Here is a 19,993-nt window from a genome sequence, read left to right as displayed (position 1 = left end):
GTGTGCATTATTCTTTATTTTACGTACGCAATAGTAATATTTCAATTTGTAGGTAATTTATAGTGAAAAGTTGTATAACTTATTATGCTACTTCATTTATTTATTTCAGGAACCGTCATCCACAGTCACGATTACAAAGACCCAGAGACATACAGAGGTCGTCGGGTGCTGTTAGTGGGAGCTGGTGCTTCAGGGTTGGACCTGGCGACTCATCTGAGTAATGTGACCGCGAAGTTGGTCCACAGCCACCACCTCGCCTACAACCAACCCTACTTCGGACCCAACTACGTGAAGAAACCAGATATCTTGTCCTTCACCACTGATGGAGTGGTATTCAAGGATGATAGCTTTGAAGAAATCGATGATGTTATATTTTGTACAGGTATGTTCCAGAAACCTTCTATGCTGGACTGGCAGCAAATCTTCTTCTTCTATCGTGTGGATTGTGAGGTGGATTACCAACCTCATCAACCCTGGTGTCAAGGTTATTACTGAGCCGCCATAGGCCCCTGACATGACTCATGTAACGCCTACGTACTTACATCAATAAGTAATAACCGGGACCACCGGCTTAACGTGCCTTCCGAAGCACGGATTATCTTACTATTTGGACAATCAGGTGATCAGCCTGTAATGTCCTAACCAAACTAGGGATCACAAAGTGATTTTTGTGAGTTGTCCCCACCGGGATTCGAACCCGGGACTTGCGGATCGTGAGCATAACGCTCAACCACTGGACCACGGAGGCCGGCAGCAAATAAAAACCATAGAACATTTTCAGTTGCTTGTCTTCCCGGGCATCTCGTCAAATCCGACAGAGTGATAGTGTCCTTCTTAACATGGTGGACAATTGTTATGGGCGATAGGCTGATCCCTTGTCACCATATGGCTCTCAGGACTTGGTATCAACAACAGCTGCAAATTTTCTTTGATATTACTTGTGGCTCTGTCCACCCCATTAGGGATTACGGGCGTGAGTTTATGTATGTATGTTCTTAAAACGTCCTAATACGGGTTAATATGAATATGGTGATCACGCCGAGTTGCCAAAACGGTCAGAATATTTAATGCATAATTCGGTTTGACCGAGGTACGAAATTTTGTAAGGACGATAATAAATAATTAAGTACGTTTCCATGTTGTTTTCTAGGAACGGATTGGCCCCTAAAGAGAGGCTTATGCTAATCGTTCTGATTTTCTCTTTCCCTGCACGTTAACTACACATTCAGACAGTGACGTATCTAATTAAAACACATAATACCGGGTTCTTACCGCGTTAAAATCAGGGATATGAGACTCCCGATATTTCATTTAATTTTTTTATTTGTCGCAGTCATATTCTTGATTTTAACGCGGTAAGAACCCGGTATTATGAGTTTTAATTATGATAATCTCGGCTAATAACGGCCTCTGTGGTCCAGTGGTTGAGCGTTGGACTCACGATCCGGAGGCCCCGGGTTCGAATGTCAGGGGCCTTTGGCAGCTCAATCATAACCCTGACACCAGGATTGATGAGGCTGGTAATCCACACAACCCACACGATAAGAAGAATTAAGATAATAACCGCGTAAACCACAAACAGTGAGGTATCTAGGTGATTCGCAGGAGATATTTGTATGTAGCTTTTATCTTCATTCCAGGATATGATTACGAGCACAGCTTCCTAGACAAGAGCTGCGGCATCACCGCAACGAGCAAATTCTTGCTACCCCTCTACCAGCACATGGTGAACATCAGATATCCCAGCATGGTCTTCATTGGAGTCCCCAAGAAGGTCATCAATAGGGTCCTTGATGCTCAGGTATGAGTTGTTTTTGAACTGTTTGGGGCTTGTGCATGTGCATGACGTTATTGTCAAAAAAAAAAGCCAAAATGTGTTTTAACGTACTAGCCTTGGACTGGATTTTAGCTGGAATTCCATGTTTAGTACCAGTTCAATGATAAAACGCAATTAATTTGATAATTAATAATATTAATCGACCCGTTCCCAAATATGTCCCTTTGAAAGGGTTAAAAGAACTTCGCTTCGGGGCTTATTCTGAATGCATTTCTAGATATTTTTTTCAGGGTTGAATTGTTGACTAACTTTTGGCTTTGGACAGAGACTTGGAAGCGTTGAGACGATTGTAAAATGTTATTTTATTGAAATATAATCACTTATTGTACTGAAATGGGGGGTTAAAATGGGCACATCGAAGCAATTCATCTAAGAAAGCAATATTGCTATTTGACATTTATATTTCAATAAGATAACATTTTACAATCGTCTCAATGCGCGGAAATACTACACCGATAAGAGAGTGTTCTCATTTTTTGTCAAAAACCTAAATTCCTTTCTAGGGTCAATATGCAGCAGCGCTGGCAGCTAAGAAGTTTGAGTTGCCCTCCGGACAGGCGATGCTGAGGGCGTGGCTGGATAACGCTTACAAGCTGCAAGCGAAGGGCATGACCATGATCGACATCAACGTTATTGGGGATGAGATGGTGAGTTTATGACGCAGATTCCTAGACAAGTCCCCATTTGGCACACACAGCAGCAAGCAAGTACTTGCCAAGTACTCTGTCATCAGTTTTTTTATGACTGCTTGAGATTGGAATCTTATTGAACTAAAGAAAAATTATAAAAGATTATTCTGTGGCTCAATAATGTAGCAGTGATAAATTGGTTCGTGGTATGAACGCGTATCTTTGTGATGTACCTTAGATGGCTTACCCGATCATGTCGCTTTGTACGTCTACCTATTTACTAACTTCTTCTCCTTCTCAGGACAACTACTTCGCCACGCTATCCAAAGAAGCAGGCGTGGTGCGAGCTCCTCCAGTCTTGAGTACAATCCGGGACTTCAACGCCAAGAACCGACTGGAAGACTTGCTAAACTATCGCGACTATGACTACAAGTTGTTAGACGACAAACATTACGAGCGATTGTACAATTTGAGGAAGAACCACACTTGCCCTATAGAGGACTAGGTTCATATTGAACTTTTTGAGATGAACGTGGATGACAAATTATATTGAGGAGTTTTAACGAATTTTATATTTCTGGGAGAGCGCCAGGTGTTGTGATGCTTGTGCTGCGGTTTTCTGGTAAAGGTCAATTTAATAAAAAGTTGTTTGAGAAAAATGTCTCAATTAGACAAACTCTTGTGTGGGAAAACTATACGGAACAGTAGCAATGACATACTGAGATGTGATAGACTCTTAGTTACTTTTATTTTTGAGCTTATAAGCCTGTAAATAATTCGCTCTGATAGGTTTTGATTGCTCTATTGTTTGGTAATGAACCTCTAGAATGGAACAGATAATCCATGACAGAATGAACTCTTTAAATAAGACAATTCCATGACCAAATGTGAACAAGTTAGATATTTTGTAATATACCTACCTAGATTTAATATACTTACATCAAGGTTTATTTTGTTTAGTATTAAAAAGTAAGAATGTAGACTTGTTTATTGAAAAAAAAAAAACGGTTGATCGATCGTACCAAGCCCTTTGATTAAATCGGAGAGTTTCATACTTCAATTACTTACTTATTAAAAAGCTCTAATCAAAGGTTTCTATCACTAATTTGTTGATTGACCTATCAATCGACAAGATAAACGACGCTAGTAAAAAATAAACATATTGTAAGTAATTTTTAAAACCGTATCGTATTCCTCAATTCTTTAGGTTAGGTAAGCGGATCTCCCTAGCGTTACCACTGCCAGCGGAGAAGATGTACATTCATGCTATATTCTCCAGATCATTCTAACTTGCTTATATCTAAATACAAAGCGTAAAATTCTAAGTTACCTACTTTTCTTACAATTTGTTATTTTTGTTACGTAACTGTAATTTGTACATAAAATGTTTTTTTACTTCATTTTGCCAGTCATAAGAGAAATTGTAAGCGAGTACAAAAGATTTAAAATAGGTAGATAAAATACATAGATACCTACTAGATCTGTTGTTGTAAATAAAAATGTTCCGTTTAATATTGTGAAATGTAGAATTTTGTATAAGACTGGAATAAAATGATCAATGTGATTGAGTGAAATAAAGTTCTCATTAGAAAATGGAATACTTTTTAGACGCCTGAATTTATAGTTTTCTTTGTTGATAATATTTTTGGTGTCCTAAATATTGCCACGATCATTTATTGTAATTATCTAAGTACCTACCTATCTGTATAATACGTTGAATCAAAACACGGTAACAGTAGATAGAAAACACAAAAGACTAAAATATACGTAAGGAGCAAATAAAAATCCACAAGCTGATCATTTTATAATACCTACTATAAATAATTAACAAGTAACAATATTTTAACAGTTCGTACCTATCAAGGCAAACAGCTAGAATTGCTCCTAGTCTCGATATGCCTGGTGAAGGTTTCATCATCGATGACGTCATAGACATAATTCCTGTAAGTGTACAGGTTTTCCAACTTGGCTTCAGTGTCTAATGCTCGGATTTTGAACATCACCGGTGGGACTCGATCGATGCCGGATTCTTCTGTTAGTGCCGCGTAGTATTGATCCTAAAAGATGGGATTAAGCTTGTAGTTGACATTGTAAATGTTTTCTTGGTTAACATTAGTTGTATCTAATGGCACGAAGGTCGGTGACGCTATTCCCCGGTGAGCGCCCTCGGCGCTCTCCATTTGTGCGGCCAAGTAGTTAATGCCATTTGCGGCAAATCTACAGTCACGTCAAAACGCATGGTGACGCGATTCAACAACCAATAATGTGTTTATCTGCTCGGTTGAAGCAGTTGTATGAGAGGATTATATTTAAGAGAAGTGGTGCTCACGTTGGTCGATGCTAACGTACGTGATAGAAGTAACTTGTAATGTACCCTCATTGATTTAAAAGATGTGTTGCTGTTGCAGTTTCTTGTCATTTCTTCTCCTCAGCCATAACACCTTGCGAAATGACGTAAATTCAAAAATGTTACATTGACCTTCAACAAGTTTATCCATGATAATTACGTTGAATAAATGATTCTGATTCTGAAGAGAGAAAACGTTAACCATGCTAAAGATTTTTGCTGTCAGTCTGACTAAAGTAAAAGGGTCGTCTGGATCATATATATCGTCCTTCCTTGTCGAGCAGCCATTCAAGCACACATATAATACTTACAGCTGATATGCCTGGCACCTCAATGGCTGGTAGTATCAATTAATATTTTCAGTATTTTCTACTGGCCAAAGTAATCCAATACTCCAGACTTTTGCACTTCAATACAATACAAAACACTGTTACAAAATGACTACAGAAGTACCACGGGCGAAGGGTTCACTTCATCAATAGCTATTACAGTGGCAAGTCAATCAGACCATTTAGACTACTTGTACTTTTGTCAAATAATTATCCTAGCACATTAGGTAACTTACTTCATTCTGAGCCAGCAAATGTATGTCAGATAGTGGTCGGCCTTTAGATCTCACAGCATCAGCCTTCTTCTGCCAATCGTCTAGCATGTCCTCTTTTGATGGCAACGTGAAGTTGCCTTTGACCAGGGCTGTGGCGTATCGAGCCTGTATTCATGATGTAAGATATAAGATAAGTACATATTTCAGAATAATCCTCCACCAACCTGCATTGGAGCAGCGTGGTGGAGTATGCTCCATACCACCTCCGGTTGATTGAGGGGAGGCCTGTGCCCAGCAGTGGGACGTATGTAGGCTGTTTATGTATGTATGACAACATCATCTGGACAGGCTCTTCGGTAGATAATATATCAAACAATTTATCGATGAAGATGAATTAATGTGTCATGACCGTGATTTTTTTATTGATCGTTAAGACTTGTGGATTTCAATCAATTTCAATTTATCAATAATTAATTTAGGATCTATTAGAAACGGAAGATGAGATCAAAAATGGATAAGAAGTTGTGAACTTATAATAAAGCTTTTTTAATCTGATAAGTTGATGCAGTTGAAAATGGTATATTTAGAACGTTAGAAGATGTACCGATTTTTTGAACTGATTGGAATCAATATACATGATTAAGCAATATATAATTTGGGTTTACAATCTGACCTGAGCATCGATGGCGACGACGAGGCAGGCCCTAACGACGAGCCCCATAAAGATCATGGATGGCTGGTGGATGTTGACCATGTACTTGTAGAGCGGCACCACACTGCGCGGCGTCAGTGTCAGCTCGCAACTCTTGTCCAGGAATGGATAGTCGTATTGGAAACCTGTCAGAAGATACATCAGTTTATACTGTTTGGATCGGGGAGTGGAGATTAGAGGGGACTCATGTAGACTGTTAGTAACTGCTGAAAGAAGCGACAAACGCATCAGCATGCGCATATCACTCGCAACACGATAAATGGGCCAATTGGTGTCTTTATTTCGTAGGTAACAACTGAACTCAATATCCAATAGAACCAATAGACCAATATATGCGTATAACGCTTGCATCATGCAGTCAACACGCCACGGCTGCTGATGTCTAATGTTGTGACATTGACGTCATCAGAAGCGTCGTCATGTTCAATCTGTGATTAGATTAAGTACTAGCATGCTAGGTAGGTTCTTGCTAGGTTTCGTTTTCTTGTACGCAGTGGCTTCCGTCTAACATTGGGACAATTTGACTCTTGAAATCTGATTGAGTTACATTAGTATTGAATATAAAGTTAAAAGAACAATAAAACTGACCGGTACAATAAATAACATCGTCCAACTTTTCGTACGTTCCATCTTCGAACACAGCTCCAGTCTCATTGAACTCCTTGACGTCTGGTTTTTTGATGTAGTTGTCGGGATAGGGGGTGTTAAATTTTATCTTGGAGTGGTGACTATGCACCAGGGTCTTGCTGACGGCGGCGATGTCCAGGCTGATGTCCATACCTGATGGGCCAGCACCTACTATGAGAACGCGCCGGTTCTTGTATACATCCGGTTCTCTATAGTTGTGGCTGTGTATTATTTTACCTGTAAAGAAAAAAAAGTAAGCAGGCATGCACGTAGCCTAATATTTTTTGTTACAGTTGAACAAACTCCAAAAAACGCCAGGTTTGTATGTATCCTGGTGTTCTCAACGACGCCGACTCTTAAATGGTCTTCTACTTACAGACCCACTGTCATGTGATTTAACATCTTCCATGGCTGTTAATATACTACTCTTTGTTTGTAGCATACAGATTGGGATTTCCTTCCATCACGAAAAATTTAAGTTTATTTATTCCTTTATCTATAAGTTTAAGTTGTGACACGAAAGTAGTAGATGATTTTTAATATATTATTATATCGTATATCAAGGTTATTTTATATGAAGGTACCTTTAAAATTACTTTCCCCTGGTATATTTGGCATGTTAGGTTTGCTATGATGTCCAGTGCCTATGATTATGTAGTCGAATTCATCTTCAAATTCCTCTTCAGTTGGTAAGTATTTGTGTTTTACCTTCCAAATATTTGATTCTCGTCTTACGGCTACTACTAAATGTAAAAACTGCAAGGAAAATGTTCATTTTTTACACTAGACGCCTGTTAACAGATGAATAGCAAAAGTGACGAAATTAAAAAAATGCTTATATATTTCCCCAGGCGCTTATTGGAATTCTTAGTTAAAGTTACCTTTATGTGTCTTATTAAGTCAAAATGTTTCGCGTAGTCTTTTATGTAATCATAGTACAGTCTCCAGCTTGGGAACGAGGGCATGTCTTTTGGGACGGGAAATCCTCTTAGTTGCATTGTTGGCTTTGGCAAGTTTGTTCTGAAACAAGGGGAAAAACTTTAGATTTTTATATATAAACTTAATAAGCTAATCTTTAAAATAAAAAATAAATAGTACAAAAAGTCTATTAAAGTAAGTGAGAAAGCTCGGTAAAGCGTAGGTACTTAGTTCATCTTACGATGGATGTAAGTATCTCTGACTACTTACCCCAATTGGAATATAGTCGTGGGTTTGTGTTAGATTTTACTGAAGAATAAAGGAACATGACCCTTTTTATGACAGTTTTCAAACAAAAAAGATTTTTTTTTTAAATTTTTTTGCATATTTTTTATATACTAAGAAGGTAATTAAAATCTCTATGTACCTACACTTTCAAGTACATTTTTAATTAACAAATAATTTCATCATCATCATCAACAGCCTATATACGTCCCACTGCTGGGCACAGGCCTCCCCTCAATCAACCGGAGGGGGTATGGAGCATACTCCACCACGCTGCTCCAATGCGGATTGGTGGAGGTGTTTTTACGGCTAATAAACGGCCGGGACCAACGACTTAACGTGCCCTCCGAAGCACGGAATCATCTTACTTTTTCGGACAATCAGGCAAACAAATAATTTATAAAATGATAATGCAGCTATAATAAGGCGCAGTGGAGCAGTGTGGTGGAGTATGCTCTATCCGGTTGATTGAGGGGAGGTCTGTGCCCAGCAGTGGGACATATAGTAGGTATATTAAATACATATATTTATGTTATGTTATGTAGATGTAAAAAATTTAGACAGATCTACCTACTTATCTTTATTGTAAGTTACCTTAAGTGTTTATACATGCTAGTGTGTAGTGGCAGTCCATATTCGTCTGTCCCAGTCCTGGGGTCATATCTCCAGGTGCCACCAACGTACTGAGTGCCTTCCAGGACTGTGAAGTCGATACCTTCTTCTTTGAGGTACCTTGATGACGTCAGACCGGCTATGCCTGCCCCGACCACACACACGCGTTTTGCTTGCTGACTCTGAAATAATTCGTAGAGAAAGAGGTAACAAATAAAACCTACCTACCTACCTTAACATAACAAATACTTTATTGCACAAATAGAAAATACAAAATATTATTGAGTAAGTATAATGCAGCCGGTCACGTTAAGCCGTTGGTCCCGGTTACTACTTGCTGATGCAAGTATGTAGTCGTTATACGAGCCATGTCAGGGGCCTTTGGCGGCTCAGTAATAACCCTGACACCAGGGATGATGAGGTCGGTATTCCACCTCAAAACCCACACGATAAGAAGAAGAATGCAGCCGTTGGTCCCGGTTACTATTTACTGATGTAAGTAAGTAGTCGTTACAAGGCTCAATAGTGACCCTGACATCAGGGTTGATGAGGTTGGTATTCCACCTTACAACCCAAACGATAGAAGAAGAGTATAGTGCAAATTTATTTTATTGCACCCAAATATTTATAAAGCTCATTAATAATAAGTACTATTATTATTGAGTATATAAATGGTGAGTTTGAGTGTACTGAAATATATTTGCATTTTTATCTGTGCTGAGCCGGGAAATCGAAACATAAGCGGTCGGGGGCTATTTAAAAATTTAAAAAGTCGCATATGTAAATATAATTGCGTAATTTGGTTGTGATATAATTTACAACATAAATAAATAAAATATTAAGTTATACCTTCATATATAATTTATTTTACATTTTAATTGATGTTTTTCGATTTGCATAATATTATTTTTCCGCTATATTGATGTAAATCGTAGCAAGCTTCGCAAACGCAAAATCGCCAAGTCATTGTCATTACGCCTTCTGCCTCATTACCAAATGTCAATAACTTTAGATATGATAATAACTAGGTACTAAGTATTTGCTATCTAACATTGACCTAACAGATATTCTGATATATATAATTTGTAACGTATATTTATTTACACAAGTGACATATAAGAATATTATATAGTAAGTACGACTGGAAAACTGGAAAACAAAATTCGAATATGAAAGAAACAAAAGAATACCTTGCCTTACCATTTTCAAAAAATCCACTTTGTTTTTTATTGTTTAACGTAGCGCACTAATCGATAACTATAATACCATTTTAAACACAATCACATAATACTGCAAAAAATTGTATAAGATCTGTACAATTTTAATCGAGGACGTCTCCTTTATCACTGAACGACAAACGAAGTGACAACTCAATACTCGAGTGTTCCAGAGATACCGACTTCGAAAACACGAGACATTATCTACTTCTAAAATTATCTTCACGTAAATACTGAAGTACTTATATTTGGATTTATGATGAGCAAGATCGTTAGTCGATGGGTAATTATAAAATATATTGATAAAGTTGTTTAGTAAAATAGAATAGGAAGTTACGATGTTGACTTTCGACCTGTGGGTCGGTCTACGTCAATAGTTACGAAATGAATTTACGCATTGAATTAGACTTATGTAAGCATAGAATAATGTATTTTTGTGTGTACTTAAATAAAACTTTTCAATTATAATAGTCCTAATACGCGCATAATAAGCGCAACCATGACACTGAACATAATTATAAAACACCTAAATTTTCACGAATTTTCTGATCGAAAATTGCACTTGATATCAACTCAGAATTATGATCTGAATTATCTCCTTTAGTATTTGTTATGGCGTCACTAACACCGTACGTGCTTGTATGGGTACTGTACGTAGTTTTACGGGGTGTAAGTGACATCGAAACGAATACCGAGGGGGATGATTCGTCTCATTATTCTGAGATAAGCAAGTGGAATTTTAAATCGCAAAAGTATAGAATTGAAAATGATTGAAAAAAAAAACATGAATTTTGCGACGGAAAATTAGATTTGATCAGATCAACTCAGAATCATGGTCTGAATCATCCCCCTATTCGTTACGATGTCACTAACCTGTATTCCACTTACCTACTAACGCATTCTGGAAGTGGAACATCTTATGATTGACATTAATTAGGAAAGATTACTGTCACCGTCATAATGCACTTTACTAATCAGCGGATAATATTGTTAAATTTCAACACTGACACTTGATCCAACAAGAATTAAGATCAATGTTGCATTAACGCAACATATTGATACAAAAATAACTGACTACCTACACTATCTTATATGTTAATTGTGGTAGTATGCAAGTGCATAAAGAAGTCTTTATCTCTTGTTTAATTAGGTACTAATTAGGCAAACGTATATATACCAGCTCACGCCCGTAGTCCTTAACGCTGTGGGCAGAACTTCAAGTATGCAGAAGACGAATTGCAGCTACTTGTGAACTTTTTGACTTTTGAGATATGAAGTCCTAAAATATTCACGTTGGTGATGAGCTGGTAGCAAACAGATTATGTACGGTCATGAGCATTAATATGTATACACTTTGGTACCATGTCACATCAACTTTTTTGACAAATTGAACTGTAAGTCTCACTAAATGTCAAATATGTTAGTGCGACAGAGTCCTAAAGTGTGTACATTATATTGCTCAATACTGTACCCGTCACTCACTCACTGTTACTGTCACTGTGGTTCACTAGCTTGCTTCTCAAACAAAGAGCGCTGGTTTGAGCCCCTGTACTGGACTTGCTCCAATGAGTTATTAATTTATCTTAAGTCCAGTTTAACAAACACAGTTGGTTCGACCATTGTAGACGGCGATGAGGCTCACCACCTATCACGTTGGTCTAACAGAAGCTCGATGAGGCGGGGGTACTTACATCTTCCGATGGATGTACCTCTGACTACCCTTATAAATGACCCGTCACATTATGCCATGCATGACGCAACTGGTGACAGTAACATTATTATCAACTATGCGCTTGCACTTTTTACTTACACGCGTCTCCTACTCTTCTTCTAATTACTTCAGGCATTAATGCTATATATTATATGGTAGGTATTATACTATATATACCTCTATTAATATATATATATATATATATATATATATATATATATATATATATATATATATATATATATATATATATATATGTCTTACTGTTTGGAGCCCCGTTCTTTGCAAAGTTATGTACACTTTATTTAAAAAGTCCTTAATACTTATAATGTCCATTATTTCAACAGCGTTCTTGTCACACTCAAATATTTATTCTGAATTAGTTTTTATTTACTTTAGGTACACATTATAAGTATTAGGAACTTTTTAAATAAAGTGTAAGTACATAACTTAGTTTTGTATTCTCACAAAGTTACTAAACTTAAGTGCCTTTTATCTTACTTATTAGGGCATTACATGCAACTAACCTTATTAATATCGAATGCACGGCCGTAAAACAAACACAAAATCACAGCACAAATAAATAGGTAATTCCGACACATCTTAGAATAGTAATAAATTTAATTGTTAATCAATTTAAATTAAACTAAACTCGTAATAACACGCATAGATAACAGAAGACTGAGAGGGTCGAAACAAGTTTAATGATAAGATCGTATTTCATAAACTTATTGAGATCCTATTTGTATGTGTAATATAACCTAGTTCACGGACATTCACTGATAAACTGACTGATTATAATATACCAGTATGTTAGGGATTCCGTCCTCCACAAACATAGGGTGCGTAATAAAACCCGCGCGATTTAAGTTAAGTACAGATATTCTGCTTAGCATGAGTGGGTCTAAAAGCGCCAGAAAGATCCCATAACAAAAAAAAAAAATATTGTAATTTCCTATTTGCGCATATGCAAAGTAGTGCGCAAAGTCAATATGTGCCAAATACCAATAGGTTTTGTTTTTTAGGATGAATTCTATAACGACCGGGGCCAATAAACTATAAAAAGTTTAAGTTGTATCGTGTCGATGTGGCCTATTTAGACCCCAGATTTTGTTTCTTATCACAAACCATCTTCTCTTCTTCTATCGTGTGGGTTGTGGGATGGATTACCAACCCCATCAACCGCAGGGTTAATTATAAACCTGACAGCAGTGACAGGGTCTCTATTGAGCCGCCAAAGGCCCCTGACATGGGTCATCGCATTAGTAAGCAGTAACCGGGACCAATTGCTTAACGTGCCTTCCGAAGCACGGACCATTTTTCTTTCAGACAATCAGGTGATCAGCCTGTAATGTCCTGTAACCAAACCAGGGTTCACAAAGTGATTGCTGTGATGTGTCCTCAGCGGGATTTGAACCCGGGACCTCCGGATCGCGACGTCCAACGCTCAAACCACTGGACCACGGTTCTTAGGTATAAACCATGACGTAGGTATTAAAATAACTATTATTGGTACACTTATTGTTAATTTATCTACAGGTCGTGAGCATGCTAAAGAATTTTAGGACGCCCAAATAAAGAGTGAGTGCAAGTTGTTTTCTAACAACTTTTGTTTGATCACAATCGAGCCACGGAACGAATTGAAAATGTTTTTAGGACGCCCAAATAAAGAGTGAGTGCAAGTTGTTTTCTAACAACTTTTGTTTGATCACAATCGAGCCACGGAACGAATTGAAAATGTTTACACCGCAACATTTAAAAGAGTTGGTGTCAGTCTCTGCTGGAGACAATGGACCGCGTTTGCTGGAGTCATTAACTGGTTTATGCATTTTTCTTATTGAAGGCAGGTTGTGTCAGGAGGTGTGTCCCTTCCTTTACGGAGCATCGCTCTGTGCGTTACAAAAAAAGGATGGAGGTATAAGGCCGATAGCCGTAGGCAGCGTGATACGTCGGTTGGTGGCGAAGCTAGGATGTCGCTTTATTCGGGATGAGATGGCAAGCCTATTACGGCCGCATCAATTGGGTTTTGGCACCCCGCTGGGGTGCGAGGCGGCAATACACGCAACTCGTGCCTTCGCAATGGATCAGGAACGTACCGGCGATGTTGTCCTAAAGCTAGACATTAAAAATGCTTTTAATAGTGTTGAAAGAGGTGTGATGTTGGCCGAGGCAAGGGATAAAATCCCCTTATTATGTCCCTTTCTTGATCAATGTTACGGCTCTCCAAGCAATCTGTATTATGATGGCCAAAGGATTGCATCGCAGGTGGGTGCCCAGCAGGGCGACCCACTTGGACCCCTGTTATTCAGCCTTGCAATCAATGACATCGTGACTTCTTTGGGGGCGCCACTTAATGTGTGGTATCTTGATGATGGCACAATTGGTGGCGATCCTGAAATTGTTGCCAACGATTTGAGGTCGCTGATTCCCAGGTTGAAAGACATTGGGCTTGTTGTTAATAGCGCCAAATGTGAACTGTACCCATGCGGACATACGGCTAGAGATTCCATCCCAGATTTCTTAAACATTCTGCCGGACATGAAAATTTTAGACCAACAGTCATTTTCACTGTTGGGCTCGCCAATATTCCAGGATGCGATACCGGCTTCTTTACAAAACAAGCGGAAGATTCTTGCTCAAGCGCGTCAGCATCTGCGCCATTTACCAGCCCACGTTTCTCTCACACTCTTCCGAAGCTGTTTATCTATGCCCAAACTGGTGTATTTAATGAGAACCTCTCCAACGTGGCTTTTTCCAGAAGAGGTTACTCAGATAGACAATGACATTAAGGACACGCTGGAGACCATCCTCAATGTACACCTTGACGAGGCACAATGGTTGCAAGCGTCACTGCCTGTTCGACATGGGGGACTGGGTGTTAGGCGTGTACGGGATACAGGTGTTTCGGCTTTCTTGGCTTCTTCTCATGGGGTTGTCGAATTAGTTACTAAATTACTTAACGTGCAGGGTGACAGTTTCGACATTCCATATGTAGGGGAAGCTTTGGACGCCTGGTCTCTTGTGAGCCCGGCCACTGATCGCCCGGAGAACCCGAGTATGCAGCGATGGTGGGATGAGCAGCTTTGCGAAATCCGAGTTGCTGAGCTACTAGAAGTAGCCTCTGGAGTGGACATCGCTCGCCTTAAGGCGGCATCTTGCCGGGAGTCAGGTGCATGGCTTCTTGCTCTCCCCTCGCCTCACTTAGGTACTGCCCTCGATGATGGATCACTTAGGGTCGCTGTGGCACTCAGACTCGGATGCAGCGTTTGTGAACCGCACAACTGCATCTGTGGAGCACCGGTAGATGCCAGAGGCTATCACGGTTTGAGCTGTGGCAAGTCAGCGGGTCGTTTTCCTCGACACCACATGCTCAATGATATTATCCGCCGCGCCTTGGTGTCGGCCGGCATACCGAGCTCACTCGAGCCCCCTGGTTTGTGTCGCTCTGACGGCAAGCGACCAGATGGGCTAACTCTTACACCTTGGGAGAAGGGTCGCTGTTTAGTGTGGGACGCCACATGCGTCAGCACTTACGCGGCCTCTCACTTGCCCCGAACAACCCGGATGGCTGGTTCTGCTGCTGAATGGGCCGCTTTACAAAAACGGGCTAAGTATAAGGCTCTTGAAGGGCCATATATTTTCATTCCCTTCGCGGTGGAGGTGAGTGGGGTATGGTGCGCTGAAGCCAGGAGCTTTGTGCGCGAGTTGGGGCGGCGCCTCAGAAATAGTGGAGCAGATCCCCGCTCAGAATCGTATCTGGTGCAACGCATATCGCTGGCTGTTCAACGCGGAAACGCAGCCAGCATTATGGGTACATTTGCACCAGGTACGATTCGAGGCGGGCTTCTTAATTAATATAGTTTAGTTTAAGTGTTAATTGTACATAATTTATTTTATTTTCTGTTTATTTGTTTTAGTTTTATTTTAATTTTATTTGTTTTGTTTCATATTTTTCTAATATTTTTGTTTTATAACTGTTTTGTTTATGGTGTAAATAAATTTACTATGTGTGCAATTCCAAGATACATTCTGATACGATAGCGCACAGTATAATTATGCAAGAACGAGACAAAATTTGACTGTTAGTATCGACTATTATTGTTTGTAATCAATTTAGTTATGCAAAAGAACCTTAAGTTTGACATAAAAATCACATTACTAGTAAAGAGGGCTATTTCCGACGGCGGCCTCTAGATGGCAGAGGGGCGCAAATTAGATTCACAAGGGCATTTGCCACCCGACAACTGTATTATATTTTAAATTGACCATGGAAAGAATTTGAGAGGAGACCACTACTGGCCGAAATATCTCAGTATATGTGAAACGGAAGCATTCTTTTCGGACGTTAGAATAGAACAATGATGTTTCTGATATAATACATATTCTGTTTGAATAAAAATTTAAATATTTTATTGCTCCTAAAATTTCAATAAGTACTTACTTACTTAATAAAAAAAAAAACATCCCATACGGATCGAAGACAAAAATACACAATTATTGTTATAACTATAAAAATACCTATCCATTTATTATTTATCGCCATGTGGTTTCCAAAATGTTTCATTAACTACTTACAATCATGTCTACATATCATGTTATAATACTTACATGCGTTTTCAAATTGCGCAATTTCTTACTATTTTTCAATATAGAACAGGAAAAAATTACATGGACAAGAGAATGACTTTTGAATTTGGAATGTGGGTCGGCCGCCATATTGTAGAACGTGTTGCATTGACAATCCGGCTAAATGTTTTTGAAAATAGACTGGCCGTAATGTAATACAGCGTACTGTACGGTCACGAGCATTAATATGTATACACTTTGGTACCATATCACATTAACTTTTTTGACAAATTGAACTGTAAGTCTCACTAAATGTCAAATATGTTAGTGCGACAGAGTCCTAAAGTGGGTACATTATATTACTCATGACTGTACAATCCAACTTCTTCTTCTTCTATTACGTTATTTATTATATGAGGGATTACCAACCACATCAACCTACTATATGTAAGAACTACGTACATACATCAGTAAGTAGTAGCCGGGACCAACGGCTTAACGTGCGTTCCGAAGCACGGATCGTCTTTACTTTCGGACAATCAGGTGATCAGCCTGCCTAATGTTCTAACCAAACCAGGGATCACAAAGTGCATTTTGCGATATGTCCTCACTGGGATTCGAACCCGGAACCTCCGGATCGTAAGCCCAACGCTCAATCACTGGACCACTGAGTTACAATCCAACTGGAACATAGCTACACAATTTGCATAAGAAAATTATTTGATCTGATATTTTGGTGAATACATTACGTCCACCCCTTATAGATTAGCCAGACAACTTGAACACCATTGACAAACATAGGTATATATAAAAATTCACGCCCTATCTCTAAGGGCCATATCTCACTAGGACACCATAGAGGCCCCACCACGGTCGCGCTGCCAACAAAAATGTATGCAGTTGACGTGAGTTAGCGCTTATTCAACTGCATTATAGTTTGTTGGTGGCGCAACCACGGTCGTACCACCATGATCTCCAAGTGTTATACAGGGTATTAGTGGCATCGTAACGAAACCTTTGAAGGATGATACAGACTATGATTGAGTGGAATTTTCCGTCGCAAAAGTATTTCCATACATCTGAAAATTATTTTAAAAAAACACTAACATTTTCATGAATTTTCCGACAGGAAATTCTGCTTGACATGACTTAATATCTATTGGAATTTTCCGTCGCAAAAGTATAGAATTGAAAATAAATTGAAGAACAAACAAAAAGCATGAATTAATATTAACTTCATATTAACATAATATTAACTTAGAATCATGGTATGAATCATCTCACTCAGTACTCGTTCCGATGTCACTAACACCCTGTATAGAACCCTTAAATAGGAAAATAATGCTGCTACAAAATTTGTACATACCTAGTCAGTTCATATTCACAGGGTAATTGGCAAATTAATCACCTACCCAACGTTACGTAGGTTAATTAAAATCACTTACTCGTTATAGAAACATAATATGAGTCGAACTATTCACTCAAACTCGAAATTCGAAAATTACTGGCGAATAGGCAACGGAGTTTCGCCGTCAGCCTATAGGTAATTAGTTTGGTATGTGCCCTTTGGTGCGACAGTCGGATGCCTGGCCCATTACCCTGGGGTAATTGATAAATACTTGACCATTCGTGTGTATAATCGAATGTTCATACACATTCCGACCCCCGTAGCCAATATCAATCATAAAGCGGCAGATACAGAGCGCAGTTTTGGGTTAGAAGTACACAGAACGGTTGTAATAAAGGGGCTGACTTGTTTCGCGGTCAGCGCAAAATTGGTGTGATTTGCACACAGTTTTCGTCTTTATTGTGTTAATTGACGTGATGAATAATTGTATTGTGTGATATGTCCTTGTAACACGTGCTTATAAGTGTTTAGGAAGAATAAAACGCTATTCCGTTTTGAAAGCTGTACTCAAACTCGACTTTTTGTAGTTATTCATGATAATTCTGAAAATACCTACTGTAGTAACTAAACTATAGTCCCGCCTTCGATACCTAGTTATTTAAACAAAATTTTCAGACTTTTCTTGTTTGAGTACTTAAGTAAGTACCTATATTTCCACCAACCTACAGTAGTAGCTTGGTGAAGAATGCTCCGTACCTCTACGATCGACGGAATAGAAAAAAAAAAGGTTGGAAGGGCCAAGTGAGCGTGAAACGCGCGCCATATGAGCAAATAGTTCATATTTCGACTTTGCACTCCACTCGTCTGCAGACGCACGGAGCTCCATGATCTAGCAGGGTCCACAGAATACCAGCGTCGTGGCTCGCGCCGCGGCTTATGCTGAGTGAGGCCCTTTTATAAAGGACACCACCACCATCGTTGACCAGTCCATACACTCAATTATTTGTATTTCTCGTGTATGTTGTTTTTATTATTATGTGTTTCGTTTGATTGTAAGTTGTGTGTTACTCTGTGTTTTATATTATATATTTGTTATTTGTTACTGTGGTGTCCCTTTATAATAAATGTTTCTTTCTTTCTTTCTTTCATGATAGTATATTAAAACATATTAAAAGGTCGTCTTGTGAAACCTTCAGGAAAAAAAAACAAATATCAATTATCATGCAAGGAGATCGGTCCTATCACGGGACAGCTAAAAACCTTACTATAATCGGCTACTTATCAAGAAAATCATTTTGTATGCAGTGTCTTATTAAACGTAATGATAAAATTGCAGTCTATCACATAAAATATATTATATTACTGGTAAAGTAGCTACGCAATTTGAGAAGCAGTAGAGCTATTGTAGTTATCTGTTTGCAGGAGTAGTGAGTGGGGTTGAAAAATGCGCGTTGGAGCCTTTCCAACCTCTTTCTTCTGTTCCGTGCTACGATCGATGACGAGGAAAGTACTGTCACGAGTACTAATATGTATACACTTTGAAACCATGTCACATTAACTGTTTTGACAAATTAAACCGTAAGTCTCATTAAATGTCAAATATGATAGTGGGACAGGGTTCTAAAGTGGGTACATGATATTGCTCATGACTGTACATGAGGCCTGTGCCCAGTAGTAAACGTATAATGCTGTTTATGTTTATATAACAATCAAGATCAGTGTATCATGCAGCTATCTCGTGTTATGTCACTAACTAATCTTGAGTTTGGATTGGTACTCTCTTGATTAGATAGGACTTTTTCACAGACGATATTTTGTATTCATACGTATATTACTGACGAGTTTAGATATTACCTACTTACGTTAAGATTTTTTTTGACGTGACTTATTGTAGATTTGCCGCAGATGGCATTAACTACTTGGCCGGAAACCTACGTTAAGAGATCAATACAATATTGATTGTTAAGTTAAATTTTATTTTTTCGATATTACCTTTTTCCTTCGTTTTTTCTTACGATTATTTACTTACTACTGCTTATAAGTAGGTATGGGTATTAGTGACACCGTAAAAACCACTGTTGAGGGGGATGATTCAGACCATGATTCTGAGTTGATATCAAGTGGAATTTCCTGTCGGAAAATTCATGAAGATTTTAGCGTTTTTTTAATTAATTTCAGTTCCATAATTTTGCGACGGAAAATTTCACTTGATATCAACTCAGAATCATGGTCTGAATCATCCCTCAAAGATTTCGTTACGATGTCACTAACACCCTGTATGTGTTATAAGTTACTGCTTCAATTGCCTGAGAACATCCGTCTAGAACCAAATAAAAGTAAATATAAAAAATACTTAGACAACACCTTTTAGACTCGTGTCGACCGTGTTTAAACAGTTAATAAAAATGTAATAAATCTAATAAAAAGTTAATAAATAAAAATAAATAAAATCTATAGAATAGGTATAATTACGTAGCTAATGACACTGCTCATCTCGTTACGGGCGTGATTTGTATCTGTCTATTATATTTATTTATATAAAATTCAAGTGTCCATTATGATTTTACAGTGCACTAGCCAATATTTTCCGAGCTAAGTGATTGTCTTTGAGACGGACAACAAAACCATTAAAATGGTGAC

The 19,993-nt window shown here is 38.5% G+C and overlaps 3 protein-coding genes across 5 annotated transcripts in view; 2 read left to right on the top strand and 1 right to left on the bottom strand.

The window, feature by feature from the left end:
* Positions 1 to 4,083, top strand: part of LOC126375000 (senecionine N-oxygenase-like) — a 28,437-nt gene extending 24,354 nt beyond the window's left edge. The window contains exons 5-8 of the mRNA XM_050021825.1: positions 110 to 382; positions 1,641 to 1,801; positions 2,341 to 2,484; positions 2,768 to 4,083. Of these exons, the coding sequence (XP_049877782.1) occupies positions 110 to 382; positions 1,641 to 1,801; positions 2,341 to 2,484; positions 2,768 to 2,971 (782 nt within the window). The 3' untranslated portion in view covers positions 2,972 to 4,083. The remainder of the gene's footprint in view (positions 1 to 109; positions 383 to 1,640; positions 1,802 to 2,340; positions 2,485 to 2,767) is intronic.
* A 174-nt stretch (positions 4,084 to 4,257) lies between these two features.
* On the bottom strand, positions 4,258 to 12,213 carry LOC126375001 (senecionine N-oxygenase-like). Of its 3 annotated transcripts, none has more exons than XM_050021827.1 (8): positions 11,967 to 12,213; positions 8,494 to 8,693; positions 7,578 to 7,716; positions 7,281 to 7,452; positions 6,658 to 6,933; positions 6,031 to 6,194; positions 5,379 to 5,522; positions 4,258 to 4,523 (listed from the first exon to the last, which is right to left on the bottom strand). In XM_050021827.1, exons 1-8 carry the CDS (start codon positions 12,039 to 12,041, stop codon positions 4,326 to 4,328), a joined length of 1,368 nt encoding a protein of 455 aa, XP_049877784.1. In that variant the 5' UTR covers positions 12,042 to 12,213; the 3' UTR covers positions 4,258 to 4,325. The 3 variants fall into 3 exon arrangements, with proteins under 3 accessions (XP_049877784.1, XP_049877786.1, XP_049877785.1); XM_050021829.1 differs by lacking the exon at positions 11,967 to 12,213 and adding an exon at positions 10,617 to 10,756; XM_050021828.1 differs by lacking the exon at positions 11,967 to 12,213 and adding an exon at positions 9,712 to 9,977.
* A 1,305-nt stretch (positions 12,214 to 13,518) lies between these two features.
* The window catches only part of LOC126375074 (uncharacterized), a 65,897-nt gene continuing 59,422 nt past the window's right edge, over positions 13,519 to 19,993 (top strand). The window contains exons 1-3 of the mRNA XM_050021917.1: positions 13,519 to 13,591; positions 14,198 to 14,253; positions 14,407 to 15,099. Coding sequence (XP_049877874.1) covers positions 13,519 to 13,591; positions 14,198 to 14,253; positions 14,407 to 15,099 — 822 coding nt within the window. The remainder of the gene's footprint in view (positions 13,592 to 14,197; positions 14,254 to 14,406; positions 15,100 to 19,993) is intronic.

This window comes from Pectinophora gossypiella, chromosome 18, assembly GCF_024362695.1.
Source record: "Pectinophora gossypiella chromosome 18, ilPecGoss1.1, whole genome shotgun sequence".
Taxonomy (NCBI): domain Eukaryota; kingdom Metazoa; phylum Arthropoda; class Insecta; order Lepidoptera; family Gelechiidae; genus Pectinophora; species Pectinophora gossypiella.
The sequence above is the reverse complement of the archived record's forward strand: the minus strand, read 5'-3'. Positions and strand labels throughout refer to the sequence as shown.

Bases quoted from the DNA above. Each gene is read 5' to 3' on its own strand.
- LOC126375001 (XM_050021827.1), bottom strand. From the start codon at position 12,041: ATGTGTCGGAATTACCTATTTATTTGTGCTGTGATTTTGTGTTTGTTT. The intron at 6,934-7,280 runs GTACCTTCATAT...TTTTCTTTACAG, and splicing joins AGGGGAAAGTAATTTTAAAG to GTAAAATAATACACAGCCAC. The intron at 4,524-5,378 runs GTAAGTTACCTA...CCCATCTTTTAG, and splicing joins ATTTGCTGGCTCAGAATGAA to GATCAATACTACGCGGCACT.